We start from the raw sequence: 17,329 nt of genomic DNA, 5'->3' as shown, positions 1-17,329 counted from the left end.
TGCAATATTTTTAAGTGTAGGAGTATGTTATGTGCATAACTATAATGATCATGATATCAATTTTCATAGTTTCCTTAATCTTATTGTCAGTATGTGTAGATTAATTCTAAATGGAATGAGGGTATGAATTGAATTACAATTTTATAATGTGAGATACCTATTAAGTGTATTATGATTTGACCACTTCACATGAAGTGGTCAAGTGTGAACACAATAGGTCCTAGGGTTTTTTACCCATACAAGAAGGCTAACGACGTTCTTACAAGGGAGACTTAACTTATGATGAGACTATGCTACTTTGGTTATGACTCTTGTTAACTAAGGTAATGAAGAAGTCAAGAGGTAGATTTAGAGACTTGAAGATATATATAAGGTAATGTAGATAGAGTAATTTTGGTAAGAATAGAATGATAATTACATCTAGATACAACTCAAGAGATGACGATTGGTGTTGAATACAAATGCTTTATTTTTATAATGAACCTGTTTAAATAAGTTTCACTTTGAAATATAAATGGGACGCATGTGTGAGTATGGAATGCATGCAAGATATATGTCCTATCATGAGTCAACATATGCATGCAAGCTATCTATTTGGAAATATAAAACTAAAATGGATGGTAGTGAACAAAGTAGATTCATCCTTTATGGGGCACTACCTACCTAATCTTGCGAAGAACAAAGCACCACCTATGCATATTTTAGACATGCCACAAAAACACACAATATGTCACATGTTTCATCATATGCAAAACTTTCAAAGTAGCAAGTGTATGTGTATAGGTCACAAAAGTGCAAGGTTATAAAAAATTCGATTCAATGACATTTGAAGCACATCAAGAAAGCTTCATGGGTTCCCGACCGTCCAACATCAATCAATCCTAGATAAGGGTGTCGCGGTAGTCTCAGTGGTATTAGAGGGGCATGTAACATCAAGAAAGCTTCACGGGTTCCCAACCGTCCAACATCGATCAATCCTAGATAAGGGTGTTCTCCGTGGTATTAGAGGGGCATGTAACATGAAGAAAACTTCATGGGTTCCCAATTGTCCAACACCGATCAATCCTAGATAAGGGTGTTGAGGTAGTCTCCGTTGTATTAGAGGGGTATGTAACATACCAAACTTTGCTAGTACTGCTCTTGTTAGGCCTTGCCTAGGTAGGGTTTGCACCTAGGTCCCATCCATGTTTGTCTTGCCTAGTTTGTTTTTTACCTGCTTTGTACCCCGGATTATTGGTCATAGTGGTTTTTTTGGAGGTGGGGGAGATAAATAAAACAGTCAAGGGGACGGGTCTTGTGGCTTGATTGCCAGCAAGCAATTGCCATTGCCATTTGCCATTTGCCATTTGCCATGGTAACCATTACCATATTTGTGTGTGTGTGTGTGTGTGTGTGTGTTGTGGGGTGAGCAAGAAGAGTTAGTTTTCCCAGGAATGGGAACTTTTGGTTGTTGAGAGTACACACATACATATGTATGTATTATTTATTTATTATGTAGAAAATAAAGGAATTGGACATACATGTCTCTCCTCATTATGTAAAGACATATACATACATACATATATACTCATATACATGTGCATATGTATGCATGCATGTATGTGTATGTGTATGTGTATGTGTATGTGTATGTAATGCATGCATACATGTAGCCATTTTCCTTTGTCTTCTCTTTTACACCTTCCTCCCCTCTTCATCTTTTCTTCCATTTTATTTTTTTGAACTCTCCAGGGTTCAAACAGAGTAGAGAGTTAGAAAACAACCGAGCGCTTGCTTAATTTCATTAATGAAGGCGTTTAGCTAATCAGAACATCTTCGACTGTTTGTTTGCTTGATCAGGGCATAGATTTGATTGTCTGCTTAATCGATTGTTAATCTGTAATAAGTTAGGGCTTATAGAATCACTCGAGTGCAGATTAGGGTCTAAGAAATCGCCCAACAGCAAATTTGGGCTTAATACATCGCTTAAAATTATAGACAGGGCTTCATAAATTGCTGCTTGAAATCCAGATTTAGAGTTTATGAAATCGCCCAATAGCCGATTTATAGGTCTAAGGGAAACTGACGGAATTGGGTTAAATGTAAATCTCCCAACCACAGGCCCTAGGGTTTAGGGAACCGCCCAAACACACATTAGGTGCCCAAACACACATTAGGTTTTTTCGGATAACAGAAAAGGTTTTTTAGAGCTGTTAAGAGAGAGAGAGAGAGAGAGAGATGGGAGTAAGAATGATGCTAGGGCTACAGATTAGAGTTTAAGATCGAAGAGAAGGATGCTTGGGTTTAAGAGATCGCCCAGGAACAGACTACGGTCTGAGAGAGAGAGAGAGAGAGAGAGAGAGAGAGAGAGAGAGAGAGAGAGAGAGAGAGAGAGATGCTTGGGTTTAAGAAATCAAACAGCAGATTAAGGGTTTGGGAGAGAGAGAAAGAAGAATGGCAAGGCTGAAGAGATCCATCCCCCAACCAACAGATTCAGGTGTGCTAGAGTAAGGTAGGAGGGATGTTAGGGTTTACAAAATCGCTCAACAACAGAGTAGGACTCAAGAGACAGAGAAGAAGAATTATGATATAGGGTTTGTGTAATCAATCACCCAACATTATTAGGGTTCAGGACATGAGGTAGAGGTTGTTGGTTCATGGCTTGCGAACATAGAGAGAGAGAGAGAGAGAGAGAGAGAGTGGTGGAAGCTAATAAAATGAGCTAGGGTTTAAGAAACTGAGACACAGTTGTGGGAGATAGAGGGTAGTTCTGGAATTATAGAAAAGTTCAATAATAACCTCTTTATTTATTTTTTCTCTTTTGTCTGTTTCCTCATGATGCTCTTCTTTCCACATACATACTAACATACATATATGTACATATATTTCTGTTCTTTCTTTCGCTCTCTTATATGTACATTATACATATACATATGTACATATTGCATAAGATCGCTTCATAATTAATTTTTGATTTGTGCTCTAAAAATACTTCAAAAAAGGGGAAAAAGAAAACGAAATTGCACCGCTACCCCTATACCAATGCCCTAGAAGTCTACATTCTCTCTCTACACCACACTCTCCCCTCTCTCTCTGTCTCCATCGGTGTGTATTTGTGCCCCTAAAGAGGTTTATTAGTTTCTCTGTTTCTTCCTTCATCGAGTCACTTCACTATAATCATCTTCGGCCTTGTTTGTGTGTGTTGCCTATGTGTTCTCTGATTCTCATCAACAAGAAGGAGAGATTGAAGAAACAACCACATCCCAAGAAGGAAGAAAGAAGTAAAGATTGAGGACATAAACAAGGAAAAGGCAGAAGCATAAAACCTCAAACTCTCCATATCCATATCCATCTCAATCTCCATATCCCCTGTTCCCTCTTTCCTTACAAGTAAGTAAGTAGATAGAAGGTTATTTCATTTCTTTCATCACACGATCTTTCTTCCCCATCCATGCTCACCAATCTTTTTTTTTGTTTATTTTGTCTTTCTTTCTTTCGTTCTTTCTTTCTTGCTTTTTCTCTCTCTTTAAAATCTCATATAACATACCCTTTTCGTTTAAACCTCGTGCTTTCCTTCATTTAATTTGCATTCTTGCCCTATTTTCCCATTTTACTCTGGTGTATTTTACTTGTAACATATGATTTTTCTATAATCCCCTCCCCTCCCCAGTTTTCTATATAGCGAGTTCTTATATACATATAATTTCTTCCTAGCGACCTCCCATCACATAAGCATGATGGGTTTTGATCTGTTTCTTCAAGGATGAGTCTCAATCTTTCTATGTATATGCGTGTGTGTATCTGTATGATACCTTTATTATAAGGGCCGACTAGTTAGCTCTTAACTGTGGGTTTGCTCAGCAATATGCAAAATGAGAAAAACAATTCTTCGTATTTGGGCTTTTGTAGAGTGGCCTTTTGATTCTAATGCTGTGCAATGAATTCTATTGAACTATTGGTTGATTTTACCTTCTTTCAATCTAGGTTTTTCACAATGACGCATGCTGACGAGGAGCTAGAAATGCTGCTTGGTGAAATCCCTCAGGTTACTGACAGCTCCTTGCATGTGGAAGGATTGGTATTAGCTGGGGCATCTCCTGTGCTTTGTTCGAAAAGAGATGAGGTATTTTTTATAAACTGGATCCACATTTCCTTTTTAATAATGAGAGATCGATGTAGGATTAATGTGAGGTTGCTGTAGGATTGATGTGAAAAACATTGTATGATTGATATGAATGTAAGATTGACGTGAACTGTATTGTTTTCCAAATCTTTGCCAATATTTGACAGTGTGGAGATTGCCATCAGCCATCATCCCTTGTGGGAGTGATGACCAGCATTGTAAAGGAAGATATATCCTCAAAGTTTCCATCTAATATCAACATAGAGGATTCAAGTAGGCATTCCTCACTAGTAGCTCAAGAGGAGGGTCCTCTGTCCTCTCTAGGATTCACCGAAAGCCATTCACATGAACTACCAGATGAGTCATTGATGACAGCATTCTCAAATGTGAACTTGGATATGGATGTTTCTCCTAGAAATTCTTTACAAACTCCTGAAGAGAGTAGAAGTACGAAGATAGTATCTCATCGGGAAGCCATCAATGGGGTAACGAAGGCATCTATCAGTTTGTATAACCAGATAGGAGGCATTGGAAAAATCCCTCTAAACATGGACTCGGGCATGAAAACTGTCCCTTCTACTATGGGCTCTGATGGTTTAAGCACAGGAAAAATGTATATAAATGATGCTATGGTGTTTGCATATTCCAATGGATTAGGACCTGCTCCTTCTAACACTAGTAATAATGCAAGGAATGCATCTCTTTATGGGGTTGATGACATTGAGCATTGCTGGGTGGAACCACTTGCTAATAATGCAAATCCTATGGGTGAGAACAACAAATTGAGAGATTTTACGATGTATTCAGACTATAAGAGTTTGGATCATGATATCGGAACAAGAAAACATATTCAAACGCCTCTAGTTGCAGATATGTCTCAATCAAGTGTCTATGATGCCCAATTTTTCCCTCAGCAAGGAAGACTGTCAACCGGCTATGTGCAGTCTTTGCATACAGGCCAACCTCTGCATCGGGATTGTTCTGTGCCATCATTTTTTCATACTCAAAATGCATGCAAAACACCACTGCCATTGCAGAGAAAAGAGGGGGAATGGCAGAGGATGCAGCAAATGCGCAATTGCCATTCTCAAGCAGTAGGATGTATAGAACCATACCAACATCCTGTTCATACACATAGTTTTCCAGTTTCATCCTTTCAGACTGGGCGAGATGAGTTATATCGGTCATCTCAGGCTACACCTATCACTAACATGGATTGGAGACCACAAATGTATCCAGGAAATGCAATGGGGCTTAACCAACCCCTGCAGAATTTCACAAATCAAAGAGAAAATAGTTGTACATTCCTTTCGCAAGGGTATTGTTGTAAAGGAGAAATGTGTCCCATTATTCATTCATATACCAGAGGTATGTCAAGAAGCATGGATTTCAAGTTAAGTTCCTCCTCACAAGAGAAGCAAATCACGGCACCAGTGAAAATCTTGTCAAGGGACCACTCCAAAGGTCCAGCAATTCTGAGTGGGTTTTCAACTGATGGGAAGAAAGAGGCATTTTATGTGAATGGTGACTCATCTATAAACCTTTTCCAGACTTCTAATCTTCTTTTGGTGAAGTCAGATGGTCACCATTTCAGGGATACTCTAGTTGACCCAACAGGAATCGAACTTTGTAGGTCTTCTGAGGGTTCACAATCCCCACAAATGAAATATTGCTCATTGGCAGAAGTTGAAGGACATATATATGCAGTTGCCAAAGACCAGCATGGTTGTCGATTCCTGCAAAGGCAATTTGATGAAGGTGGGCCAGAGGAAGTTGAGAAAATTTTTGTGGAAATAATTGATCATGTTCTCGAGCTTATGACCGACCCATTTGGCAATTATCTGGTTCAAAAGCTTCTTGATGTTTGTAATGAAGAACAGAGGACACAGATTTTAGAGAGAACAGCAAAGAATGGGGAACTGATCAATGTTTCACTTAATATGCATGGGTAAAATAGTGTGATCCATCTTTTTTCTCACCCGTTTTTGTCACTTTTCTTACTTGAAAAGACAATTCTTTGTTTTTATGAGGATTGGGAGTTTGTATTACAGAACACGTGCTGTGCAAAAGCTGATAGAAACATTAGCGTCCAGTCAACAAGTGTCAATGGCCACTGCCTCATTAAGATCTGGAGTGGTAGCCCTCATCAAGGATCTAAATGGGAATCATGTCATCCAGCGGTGCTTACAACACCTTAGCAGTGAAGATAGTCAGGTAAAGCAAATCAATTGTAATTTAAAATACCAATTAAAACTCACAGTGGATACATGTTATCCAGATGCTATATGTTTAATAAAGAGTCTGTGGATGATCTTGTGCTTGTTTTTTTGACTATATAATGGCATTCCCTTATTTGAATGTGAAGTTAGTGCGTTTTAAACTTCTTTAAGTCTACATTTGGTGGAATGCAGTTCATTTTTGAGGCAGTCACATCTCATTGTGTGGAGATTGCTACACATCGTCATGGTTGCTGTGTGTTGCAACGATGTATTGACTTTTCTACAGGAGTACCACAGCGAAGGCTAATTGCTGAAATTGCAGCCAATGCCTTACTTCTTTCTCAAGATCCCTTTGGGTAAGTTGTGATGACATTAGACCAGCTTACCCTTTTCAATTTTGCATAGAGCTGAGAGAGTCCGTCATTTCAGCTAAAATAATGAGGGAATGAGTGCAAAGTAGTCAATAACCCATATCTTACCTTTAATCCTATATATTGTACTAAGTAGATAATGAAAGAAGAAGGGAACATGAAGAAGGAAACATAGTGAAACCCATATGAATGATGAGGGAAACATGAATAGGGAAACATAGTGTAATCTATATAGACATCCTGGCAATAATATATCTCCAGCATACATACATATACTACATTCTCGCATGCACTATTTTGTGGCGGCCAAATCAAGATACTTGATTCTCATTTTGTGGCTGCCAAAACATAATAAATGTTTTGGGCATTCTTCCAGAATCAAATGTTTGATTCTCACATGTGCTCTAGCAATAAAGTCATTGTCAAAGTTTATTCTTAATATATCAAGCAGCATACTAAACTAGATTTCAAGTTTAGATTAATCATGGAACATATAAAGAATGCCTAAAATAGTCTAGATAACAGGAATTTGCCACCCTTGTAAATACTTAGTTCCATTTCTATGTTGGGCAGTGGTAGTGATGCATATTGGGCTGTTATGGTGTGTCCTTATGAGCTGTGTAACCTTAAGGTATGAGATTCCAACACAATGGAGGTCCCTAATTAGAACATAAGCTCTATGCACCATATATTCTATGCATGTAACTAAAAGATGAATTTTATTTCATGGGTTCTTTTTCTTCTTCCTTCGTTTTCTATATTGGTTTTTATTTCATGGGTTCTTTTTCGTCTTCATTCATTTTCTATAGCCAAGTAATCTGGTTCCTATTTGGCGTCAGTTAGGTACTCCAATTATTTGAGGCATTTATTAGCCCAATTATTTGAATGCCTATCAGTGCTTTAGCAGCTTGGAATGGTTCATATGATGTAAAAATATCTCTTGCTGAAGCTCTTATTGAAGGGATTCTAAGAAATTTTAACCATGGTTGTTATAAAGTTAAGTAAACAAGTTACTGCAAATGTTTGTAAGAATCAGGTAAAAATTATTTGTATCAATTGTGGAACATTTTGTAGGCAATGATTCTGTAATTTCATAATTGGATTTCTTGAAGAAATACTAAAGCTTCTCTTTACTTTTGGCAGAAACTACGTGGTTCAATATGTTCTAGACCTCGGATTGCTTTGGGCCACCAAAATGGTGGTAGACCAGCTTGCCGGGAACTATGCTCATCTCTCAATGCAGAAGTTCAGTAGCAACGTTGTAGAAAGATGTCTTAAAATTGCAGATGAGGACCAGAGGACTTGCATTATTCGTGAACTCATGGAAGACTCTCGCCTTCTAGAGTTGCTCCAGGATCCTTTTGCAAATTATGTGATACAATCAGCCCTCATTGTTTCAAAGGTTAGTTGTCAATTTCATTTACAGTCAGTGTCTTTTTATTAATATTCAAACATATAATAATATTTCTCTATGGCTCGCAACAAATGCTTCACAACAATCATGTTGCTTATTTTCTTTTCTGGGAGAAACTGGCATAGAAAAAGATAATGATGATGACGATGATCAGTTATTGTTTGCTGAGGGCCAAAATGACCTGAGGGATCTCCAAATTTCAAGTATTTATGTAGTAGTATTAATTAAAACATTGCTCGCCACTTAAGAATGAGGCCCAATGTGGCTGAATAAAAGCTGGATTTATGCTCTATTGTCTTCTGCTCCTTTATGTGGAATATTCAAGTCCTCTTTTACATTCCAACATGCATACTATTGCCAAATGTCAAGAACCCAACCTGAAGAAAGAACCTTACTTTTGTGATGGCTTAACTCCAATTTTCTTCTATGTGCCATAGGTGGCTTAGTCCCAAACGTACATGTGTTGGTGGAGGGCATAAAATTTTATTGGTCTTCTTCCTGTCCCCAAAATCAGAACTGAATATTAGGTTGTGCTCTTTATTCTGAGATGTCACAATAAAAACTTGTGTTTTCTTATCTCATTCCAAGAACTGGCTGAAATACTCGCCCCTGACCGATACCTTGTTTCAATATAAAATGATTTGCATTAGTATGGGTTTTTAAAATCATTGCTCTGGTTCCAAGCATGGTTGCTTGGGATTTTACATTCCGAATGTATTAAAGCTATTCACTACCTCAATGGCATGTCCATAGTAATGGAGGTTAGGCTGATTAAAAGGTCTGTGGGTTGTGATAGGGTTTGCAAACCTTTTGTGAGAAAAGCTGTTAATAGCAGCAGTGGAAGACTTAAAACAAAATAGGCACAGCCAAGCTGTGAGAAGGCTGTTAGACAGCAGTAGAAAAAATGGTTGCAAAGAGTAGAGACACAACCAAGGAATAGAGCTTGTTTTAAGTAGCAAAAAAGAAAATGAAAACTTTACACAAAAGAGGCTGGTATAGCCTATTTATACAAAATTGGGGAATGTGGGTGAAATGGCTGTTTGGTAGTTAAGTGACTCTTGTACTACCAAACAGGTACAAAAAACTAGGAATATCTTGGAAAAGGTAGAAGAGAGAAAAGGCATTTAAAGCATTGCAGATTCTAGAGAGAGAAGGCATTTAAAGAGTTGCAGATTCTAGAGAGAGAAGAATCTGAGAAAAGAGAGAATGTAGTACAGAGATAATAAATATGAAAGAGAGTGCAGGTCTGGAGCTGCCACCCTCCAACACCTTTGTCCTCAGACTAAGATCGTTGACAGTCTTTAGAACAGCAATGCCCCATGATGGTGGTTCTGCAGCCATGAGGGACCATGGATATACGTGAGGAATCCATCAATCCAAATACTATAGTGCTGATTGTTCTTTTATTTTTAGACAAGTGTTCTGATTCAGAAGACGTTCTTGCATACTTGATGCTTTGCCTTGGGTGCGGTAACTTAGGTGCAAGTCTTATTTTAAGGGTGTCCATTTGTCACCTTCCACAGATACTACTCATCATATCGTGTTTTGTGTCCATTGATGGATGGCTCAGAAGACGTTCTTGCATACTTGATGCTTTGCTTTGGGTGCGGTAACTTAGGTGCAAGTCTTATTTTAAGGGTGTCCATTTGTCACCTTCCACAGATACTACTCATCATATCGTGTTTTGTGTGCATTGATGGATGGCGTAGGAAGTGGAAAATGTGTTAGAGAATGTAGACATGTTTATCGGATCTAGTTACTGATGTCTGGATTCTCTTATGGTGTAGATTGGCTTGGTAAAATAGATATAGCTAATATAGTAGTATCTAAGATTGGTTCAAAATTCACATTATCAGTTTTTCTTTTGTTTGCATCCATATTAATTTGTTTCTTTTATTCTGAGACATGCCAATATTTGTTTTTCTTTTTGATAAATTTCTCTGCCAATTTTTCTTTTGACAATACCCTGTACAAAACTTTCCATAAACTGTTGTCCCAGAATGACGTGATCCATTTATTGGCATATCGGTAGGTACATGGATCTGTATTTATGGGTTAACACTGTAGGCGATTCTACATGTTTCTGAAATTTCTGTGGCTGTTTCTCGTCATCTTTCTCTTCTTGCATGTCCATCCTAACTTGGACATGACATTCTCAAACTTGAATATCCACTTGGATAGAATTGATGAGCTAGAAGTACCACCTATTCACCCTCCATGTATAGATTGAATTCTCACGTCTCTTCTTTCATGTGCTTTTAGTTATCAGCCCTGTAGGAGATGGGGAAATACTGGAATGAAATTCTCAAAATTTCAAAGGTGGGAAAGAAAATGGAAATGCGAGACACTTTTCTATACTCATGCAATCCAAAATTTGGATAAGAAAACAGAAACACCAAATGTTTTCAATAAAAGTATCCATGAAAATATGTGTGAGACTAACACTTGTTTCGTAAAAAATGGTTCCAACTTAGCTTGATAACGATATATAAAATCAGCCAATTAACTAGAAAGTGAAGATGACAAAATTTAATAAATTCATCATTATCTATGTTCGACATGGTAATGCACCTATATGGCAATAGATCCAGAATCCTTGTGCTACAAACAATCAATGAAAATGATGGATGCTATACCTGTCAGCATGCATTGAGTTTCTGCATCACCACTCCGTCGAGTTTGTGTTGACCAACCAGAGGAGTTCATCTAAGAAGTGTTCGGAGAACATGATGGAAACTAGCCATTGGACATTTCAATGTAATTGGTTCTCATTTATGCTGATGATGTCATACTTTAGATACTCTGCTGAGATTGCAAGGGTTTTTAGATACTGAACATACTTTTTGAATGTGGTAGCTTAGCTGTCAATGTGGCTAAGACCAAAGTCATAGTGGTCAAATTTCTACTCTGCCATTTACGGGCTAAGAGCAGAAAGCGCTCTCTCTGTAATGTTGCTAAAACTGGAAGAAGGCCAAGAGTTTTTTTTATTCCCTTTACAGCAATTGCTTTGAAATCAATTCCACAAAGCTGCATGGAAAATTAGATGCTTCTCACAGAAAAATTACAAAAGCAAATTTCTCTCATCCAATTGGGTTGAGACATCTGGAAATTTGTTTATGAGATGGCATGTTGATGTTTTGATGTGCATGTAGAAAAACATTAAAGGGTATGAGAGGGTGTGTCAAAAGGTTTTCCCCTGCACAAAAGGAAGAGCAGCCCAATTTAGCCGCGTTAATGTTCAATATTGGGAAAATTAATGTGTGGCTAGCCAATGACCAATCTCACATCTGGATACCCATATCTAGTAGGGAGAGATGCACCATCCCACCAATGAAAATAGGAAATGAGGATAGGCTGAATATTGAGCAGAAAAATAGAATATGTGACCTGTGCCTTCTCCATGTTCCAGAAACAGAAAAATGTCACTTTGGAAGACATGAGTATATTGGGCATGATTTTCAAGAATCATGGCAAGTTTAATTGTAGCTTTCCATTATCCTATTCCAGTTAACTACAAAACCAGACTGATGGAAAATCAAAACAATGAAATTCAGGAACTGACATTTTTTTACATGTTCGTTTTGCTCTATCAATTTCAAATGCCATTCCTACACAGCTGGGAGTGTGTTGTAACGATTGTTGATACCATGTGTCATGGTGAAATATATATCATTGTCATCATCTCTACATTGCCATCCACAAAATAAAGCACATGTTTCATGGAAGTGAATATTTTGTTTTCATTCTCCTGACATGAACACCACCTGGTACTCCACTTGTTAAGAGTATCTTCTACCATTTGTAATTTGAGCTTTCTTTTTAGGCAAAGAATGTCTTCTAATGGAGCAAGTTCTGTCCAACTAGATAATTTTTCTATTACTCTTGTAGTCGTTGACTTAAGTACCCTTCGCAAAGACATCGGGTTTTCTTTGCCTTTTGTACCCCATCTTTTAACAAATAAAAGACCTGTTTCTTTTCCATGCCCTCCAACTCTTACACCAACATCTGTATATATAGAACATTTCTGTATATGTAATCACTTTTGGGCAATTTTTTGTTGTTAGTGGCCTTGAAAGTTCTGGTTAGAATTTAAACATTATGTCAAATGAGGTTTTGAGTCTTCATATGATTTGTGGTTTAGGTTATTTTGTACATTTTATCCAGTTTTCCTTGTAAAGAACGAAAAAACTGATAGGGTTAAATGTGCAGGGTTCACTTCATGCGAGCCTTATGGAAGCAATTTGTCCACATACGCCTTTCTTGCGTAGCAGCCCATATGGAAAACGTATTCTGTCTCGAAGAAACATGAAAAGATGTTAACAGAAGCCAGTTTTTTCTCAACAATGTTTGGATATCCCTCTAAATGCCGCTATGCTTTTGTAGCCAGATCGATGGATCGATTCATGAGTCACCATATGATAATAAGAAAAAGGTGCAATTTTCTCAGAGCTCTGAATAATAACAAGGTCTTGGCAGAGTTTTTGCTTGACTTTTAAGCTTAAATGTTTTTAGAGATCATTTTCCACAAACCATATGATGACCCAAAAGTAAGATAAGTTAATAGTGTTAAAAACCAGATGTACACACCAAAAAGCATTCATAGTCTGCACATATCAGTGGCACCTTTATCCAAGGTAAAAAGGATAATAGAAATTTTGAACATAGTTTTCCAGAAAAAGTTTCGAAAAAGAAAGAGCTACATGTAAAAATTGTTCGAAGAGTGTACATCACATATTCTGAGCGAATGTTCACTTATTTTGGTATCAAATAGTAACATCATCATCATCATCATCATCATCATCATCATCATCATCATCATCATCATCATTTCAGTGGCGAGCTCTGGAACGCCAGCTTCTTCTTTTTGTTAGGGTTTCTTTTACTGTACAAGATGGACATTCTTAAGGAAAAAAAGTGTCAATTTAGGCAAGGATTGATCAATGCCTAAATCCAAAGAAGTAAAAAGACATGTTTCTTTTCAACCATGTATCAAGACAATATTAATGAAATACATGATGGTTTATATCTTAATTGTTTTGTTTAACATATAAAGAACAAGGCCCCATAACATGAATTCATTTTGTTGATGTAATTCTAAAATAATATGTAATATGATTCAAGACACTGTCAATAAAATATGTGATGGTTTGTTTCTTATTGTTCCATTTGGTATATAAAACAAGACTTCATAACACTTCTTTTCGATGATGTAAATTTTAAATGATATGGGACATGGTTTACTTTCTTATTACAAATTTGTCGATATTATTGGAGAGTTTTGGAGTTGTCTTGCTTTGGAAAGATTGCCATTCTATAATGATGTTTCTGATTAGATGTGCACATTGGTACTTGAGCTTCTAGAATGATTGGGAATGATGATGCCATGCAATGATAAAATTTAAATTATTGGAAGTTTTTGTTGTATGATATTAGTGTGATGACCTTTTGAACCTCTAGAATGAAGAATAAAAACATTTTGATTCTTTTAGTCAAAGAATAGTCAAAAGGCAAAGAGTTAGAGAGAAATAGTTAAGGAATCTAATACTTTGAATGTGGTTATTGAAATAGGCTAGAATGCCTTACTTAAAGGTTGAAGTTTGAACATTGTTGTTTGAACCATGGTTTTTGTACTTCTCATGGTGTTGAAGTTTAGGGTATGTTGACCATGGTGTTCAAGTTGTGCTTCTCATTCCAACTTCTGGATACATTTGAGCATGTATTAAGTGTGTGGGTTCTTCAACTATTTGGTGCACGGGTCATTGGGCAAAATAGTGCACCAAATAGTTAAGGACAAGTCAAGACATACATCATTTTGGTGCACGAGACATGGACAAAATGTCTTGACTTGTCCCAACTCACATTTTTGTTTTGTCCCAATATTGGGACTCTTTGCAATATTTTGTGTTGTAAATAATATAAGAGCATTTTTGTCCCGTGTTTGATATCCATTCGCATGTTCATGTGTTTAATAAGTCTAATTGTATTTTTGGGGCATAACACTTGTATCTGAGTAGGAATGTGAATTGGAGGGGCGAAAATGCCAAAGAAATGGAAGTTGACAACATAAAAGGAAGTGTATGAGGAGAGAGGAAGAGAATGAATTGTATAAGAAGCGATCGTGGTGCCATGAAGGGGGGTGAGGCTAGTTTAGATCGTGACATCACAATTGGTTGAAATCTTAAAGGAGTAAAGGAGAGAGAAATGCTCACCAAGGAGGGAGAGCTACAGGGATTAAGTATGTGCAAGGGAGCTCTTGGTACTCAACAAGTGGATTTGTGACATGGAGGGCTATTTGGAGTAGTGTTGTGTGAGGCCATGAGCATGGTTGGACATAGTGGGGCCGATATCTCAAGGAAGACACCTACAATTGGTACCTCTTGGTGGAGAAGAGGAGCCCCTTCAAGGATTGGGAAGATTACAAGCGAGAGTAATTCATCCCACCAAACAAGCCATACAGGCTACCACATGCATGGAGATCGTTACAACAAGAGTTTGGAAACCTAAAGCAATATATATAAGTATAGAAGGATTGTCACAAATAACTAATATGGTCGATTTTAACAAGTGCATGGTTTTCTCTATGTAAATTGTGGCCTTTGGGTAGGAAGGAGGTAGAAAAGTCGGAAATGGCAAGCTTGGAGGAGGCGACCCACATGGCGAAGCATGTGGGTGATTGGGAAGCCTTCGAACACAAGCAAGACTCCATGGAAAAAGGAGGAACTGCAAAACTTTGTCATCCAACAAGGAATCGGGCGCCAAACAAGGCGAATGAACGAGTCACTCCCTCAAACCTCTCAATTGGAAGCAAGACACAATGAGTGTCCTGATTCGACCAAGGTTGCTTCAAATGTGGTCATCCACACTTAGCTCGAGAGTGTCCTAAGCAGGACAGGGTTCCTCTCGAATGGTGGGAGTGCAAGTTGAACTTGATGAAGAAGAAGAGGAACTGACTACCGAGGCCGAGTCAAGATGGTTTTGATGAAGGTGTGCTCAACCAAGGTGGATGTGCAAAGTGGGAAGATGAAGGAAAGGCCTCAAAGTGTCGCAGAGCAAAGGATCAAGAGCGGTTCAAGTAAGAGTCTAAGATGGTAGAAATTGCCTTGACGGCCCATAGAAGTGAAGATTGAAAGCGGCCACACAACACAAGACACAAGGCTAACAACTTGGGGTTGCCATCGTATCAATTTTGTAAGCTTAATGGGACTTAAGCTCTAGAGGACCTAGTGAATATGGTTCTCAACATGTCCCAACTAAGACAAAGTTCCTGTTGAGTGGGCAAGCTCAATCGGATCCGGATTGGTATCCGGAACGGAGAACAGGGTAGGTGTCTAGATATATTGGTATCCGGAACCTAGAGCTGGAACGGAGAACCAGATCGTACTTTGGAATAGTGAGAACCGGTAGGCCGTTGGAGCGTACGGTCCGAGCCTAGTACGTAGGCATATTCCTTGGACTTAGTGTCAGTCGCTCGTATGAGCATTGAAGTACATGTCAGTACTTATGTAAGTCCTTTTAAGGACTTGTATGAAAAGTGTTCTATAGGACATTTGTATGTACAAAGTATTATTATTTGAATTTGTTGAGAATGTTTAAAAGTTGTAACGGCTAGCCCAACGGCTAGTTAGTTCCAACAGCTAGTTAGCCCAACGGCCAGATCTTGGCCTTTATAAAGAGGGACTTCTCCTCATGTAAAAATAAGAGATCTCTGTATTTTCTCCCTCCAACAAAATGTATATTACAGAACAGATGTGCTTTCTCATATTTCTTTATGGTATCAGAGCATAGATCCGCCCCTCTGCAAATCCCTAGATCTACCCTTCTGCTGAAATGACAGTGATTGGAACAGCACTGTCCTAGCATTCAAGAGAGGAAAGGGGGATTTTTTGTTTCATTTGGGATGACATTGCTATGTGATTGAGAGGTGACTTGGGGAAAAAAGTCAGAAGAGGAAAGCAGAGATAGGCCAAGTTGACAAGATGGATGATGTGTTCTCAAAATTGAATGAAGATGAGGTGAAAACATTGGTGAAATACATGAAACAGGCTGAGATAGTAGCATCTGGAGGTGTGACAGGAATGCAACCACCACCCCGACTTGAACTCCTCCCAGTTGAGTTCAAACTCGATGGACCAGCCACATACTTGAGCTGGTCGCGTCGGATTATAGGTGCCTTGGCAGGAAGAAGCCTTGACGGCTACCTTACGGGAGAAGAGAAAGAGCCTCCTATCAAAACGAGCAATGAATGGAAAGCATGGAGAGCTACCCACATGTCATTGTACACGTGGCTCCTAAACTCCATGATTCCATCAATCGCCACAACAGTTGATGGAATTTTAAGTGTAAAGGAGATATGGGAGAAATTGCAAAAGACGTATGCAGGGAGGGGAAACAACATGAGAGTATTTCAAATCGAGCAGGAGATTGATGCTGTTTGCCAGGGAGATAGGATGGTCCAGGAATATGCCATAGAGTTGGAGCGTCTATGGGCAGAATACGATCATTTCTCGCCTGTGACAGTGTGCAATGATCCTCAGTGTAAGAGCAAGGAAATTTCTGCTCAAAGAAGAACTATGCAATTTTTGAAACATCTCAACCCGTCATTTGATCAAAGAAGGGCAGTTCTTCTAGCTAAGGCAGAAATTCCTACACTTGATGAGGCAATCGCGACTATGATACAAGAGGAGAGTAGAATGAAGCTGCTCTCTGACACTACCGGACTTCCAGGGGTACGATCGGCACTAATGGTGTCCAATACAAGCGGAAGTGAAAATCGAAAATGCTACAATTGTGGTGAAGCTGGTCATTTCAAGAATGCTTGCCCTAAACCATCTAAGGAGAGAGAATATGGAGGACGTGGACAAACTAGAGGTCGTGGTCGAGGGGGCCGAAGAGGTGCACGAGGAGGTTACCAAGCAAACTTGATGGTAGCAAAAGAAGAGGAAGGAACTAAGGTGGTGTTCACCGAAGAGGATCAAGCTCTCTTAGAAATACTTAGGAGGAAGCAAAGAGCCGCAGATGATACTTCATTCATGTCAAGAGGTAACACTGCCACCTATGCTTATTCGGCCACAAGTACTAGCAACACAAATACTCTTGCCTCTACACCGGAATGGATAATTGATTCTGGTGCATCTAGGCATGTGACGGGTAATGCTAGTGAATTCTCCTCATATACTCACTTATCAATGCCAGAAAGCATTCAAATTGCTGACGGTACTATACA

At 38.6% G+C, this 17,329-nt stretch overlaps 1 protein-coding gene across 1 annotated transcript; it reads left to right on the top strand.

Moving 5' to 3' along the window:
• Positions 1-3,166: 3,166 nt before the first annotated feature.
• On the top strand, positions 3,167-13,131 carry LOC147856026 (uncharacterized). The gene is made up of 7 exons (XM_087329486.1): positions 3,167-3,369; positions 3,964-4,102; positions 4,270-6,050; positions 6,154-6,316; positions 6,514-6,677; positions 7,836-8,094; positions 12,316-13,131. The coding sequence occupies exons 2-7, from the start codon at positions 3,974-3,976 to the stop codon at positions 12,424-12,426; spliced, it is 2,607 nt and encodes an 868-aa protein (XP_087185612.1). The 5' UTR covers positions 3,167-3,369; positions 3,964-3,973; the 3' UTR covers positions 12,427-13,131.
• The last annotated feature ends 4,198 nt before the right edge of the window (positions 13,132-17,329 follow it).

This window comes from Azolla caroliniana, unplaced genomic scaffold (genome assembly GCF_043228905.1).
Source record: "Azolla caroliniana isolate FFs.n. ecotype wild unplaced genomic scaffold, voAzoCaro1.0.p SCAF_13, whole genome shotgun sequence".
NCBI classification, from domain to species: Eukaryota; Viridiplantae; Streptophyta; class Polypodiopsida; order Salviniales; family Salviniaceae; genus Azolla; species Azolla caroliniana.
Note: the sequence above shows the minus strand (reverse complement) of the source record. Positions and strands in the feature narration are given on the sequence as shown.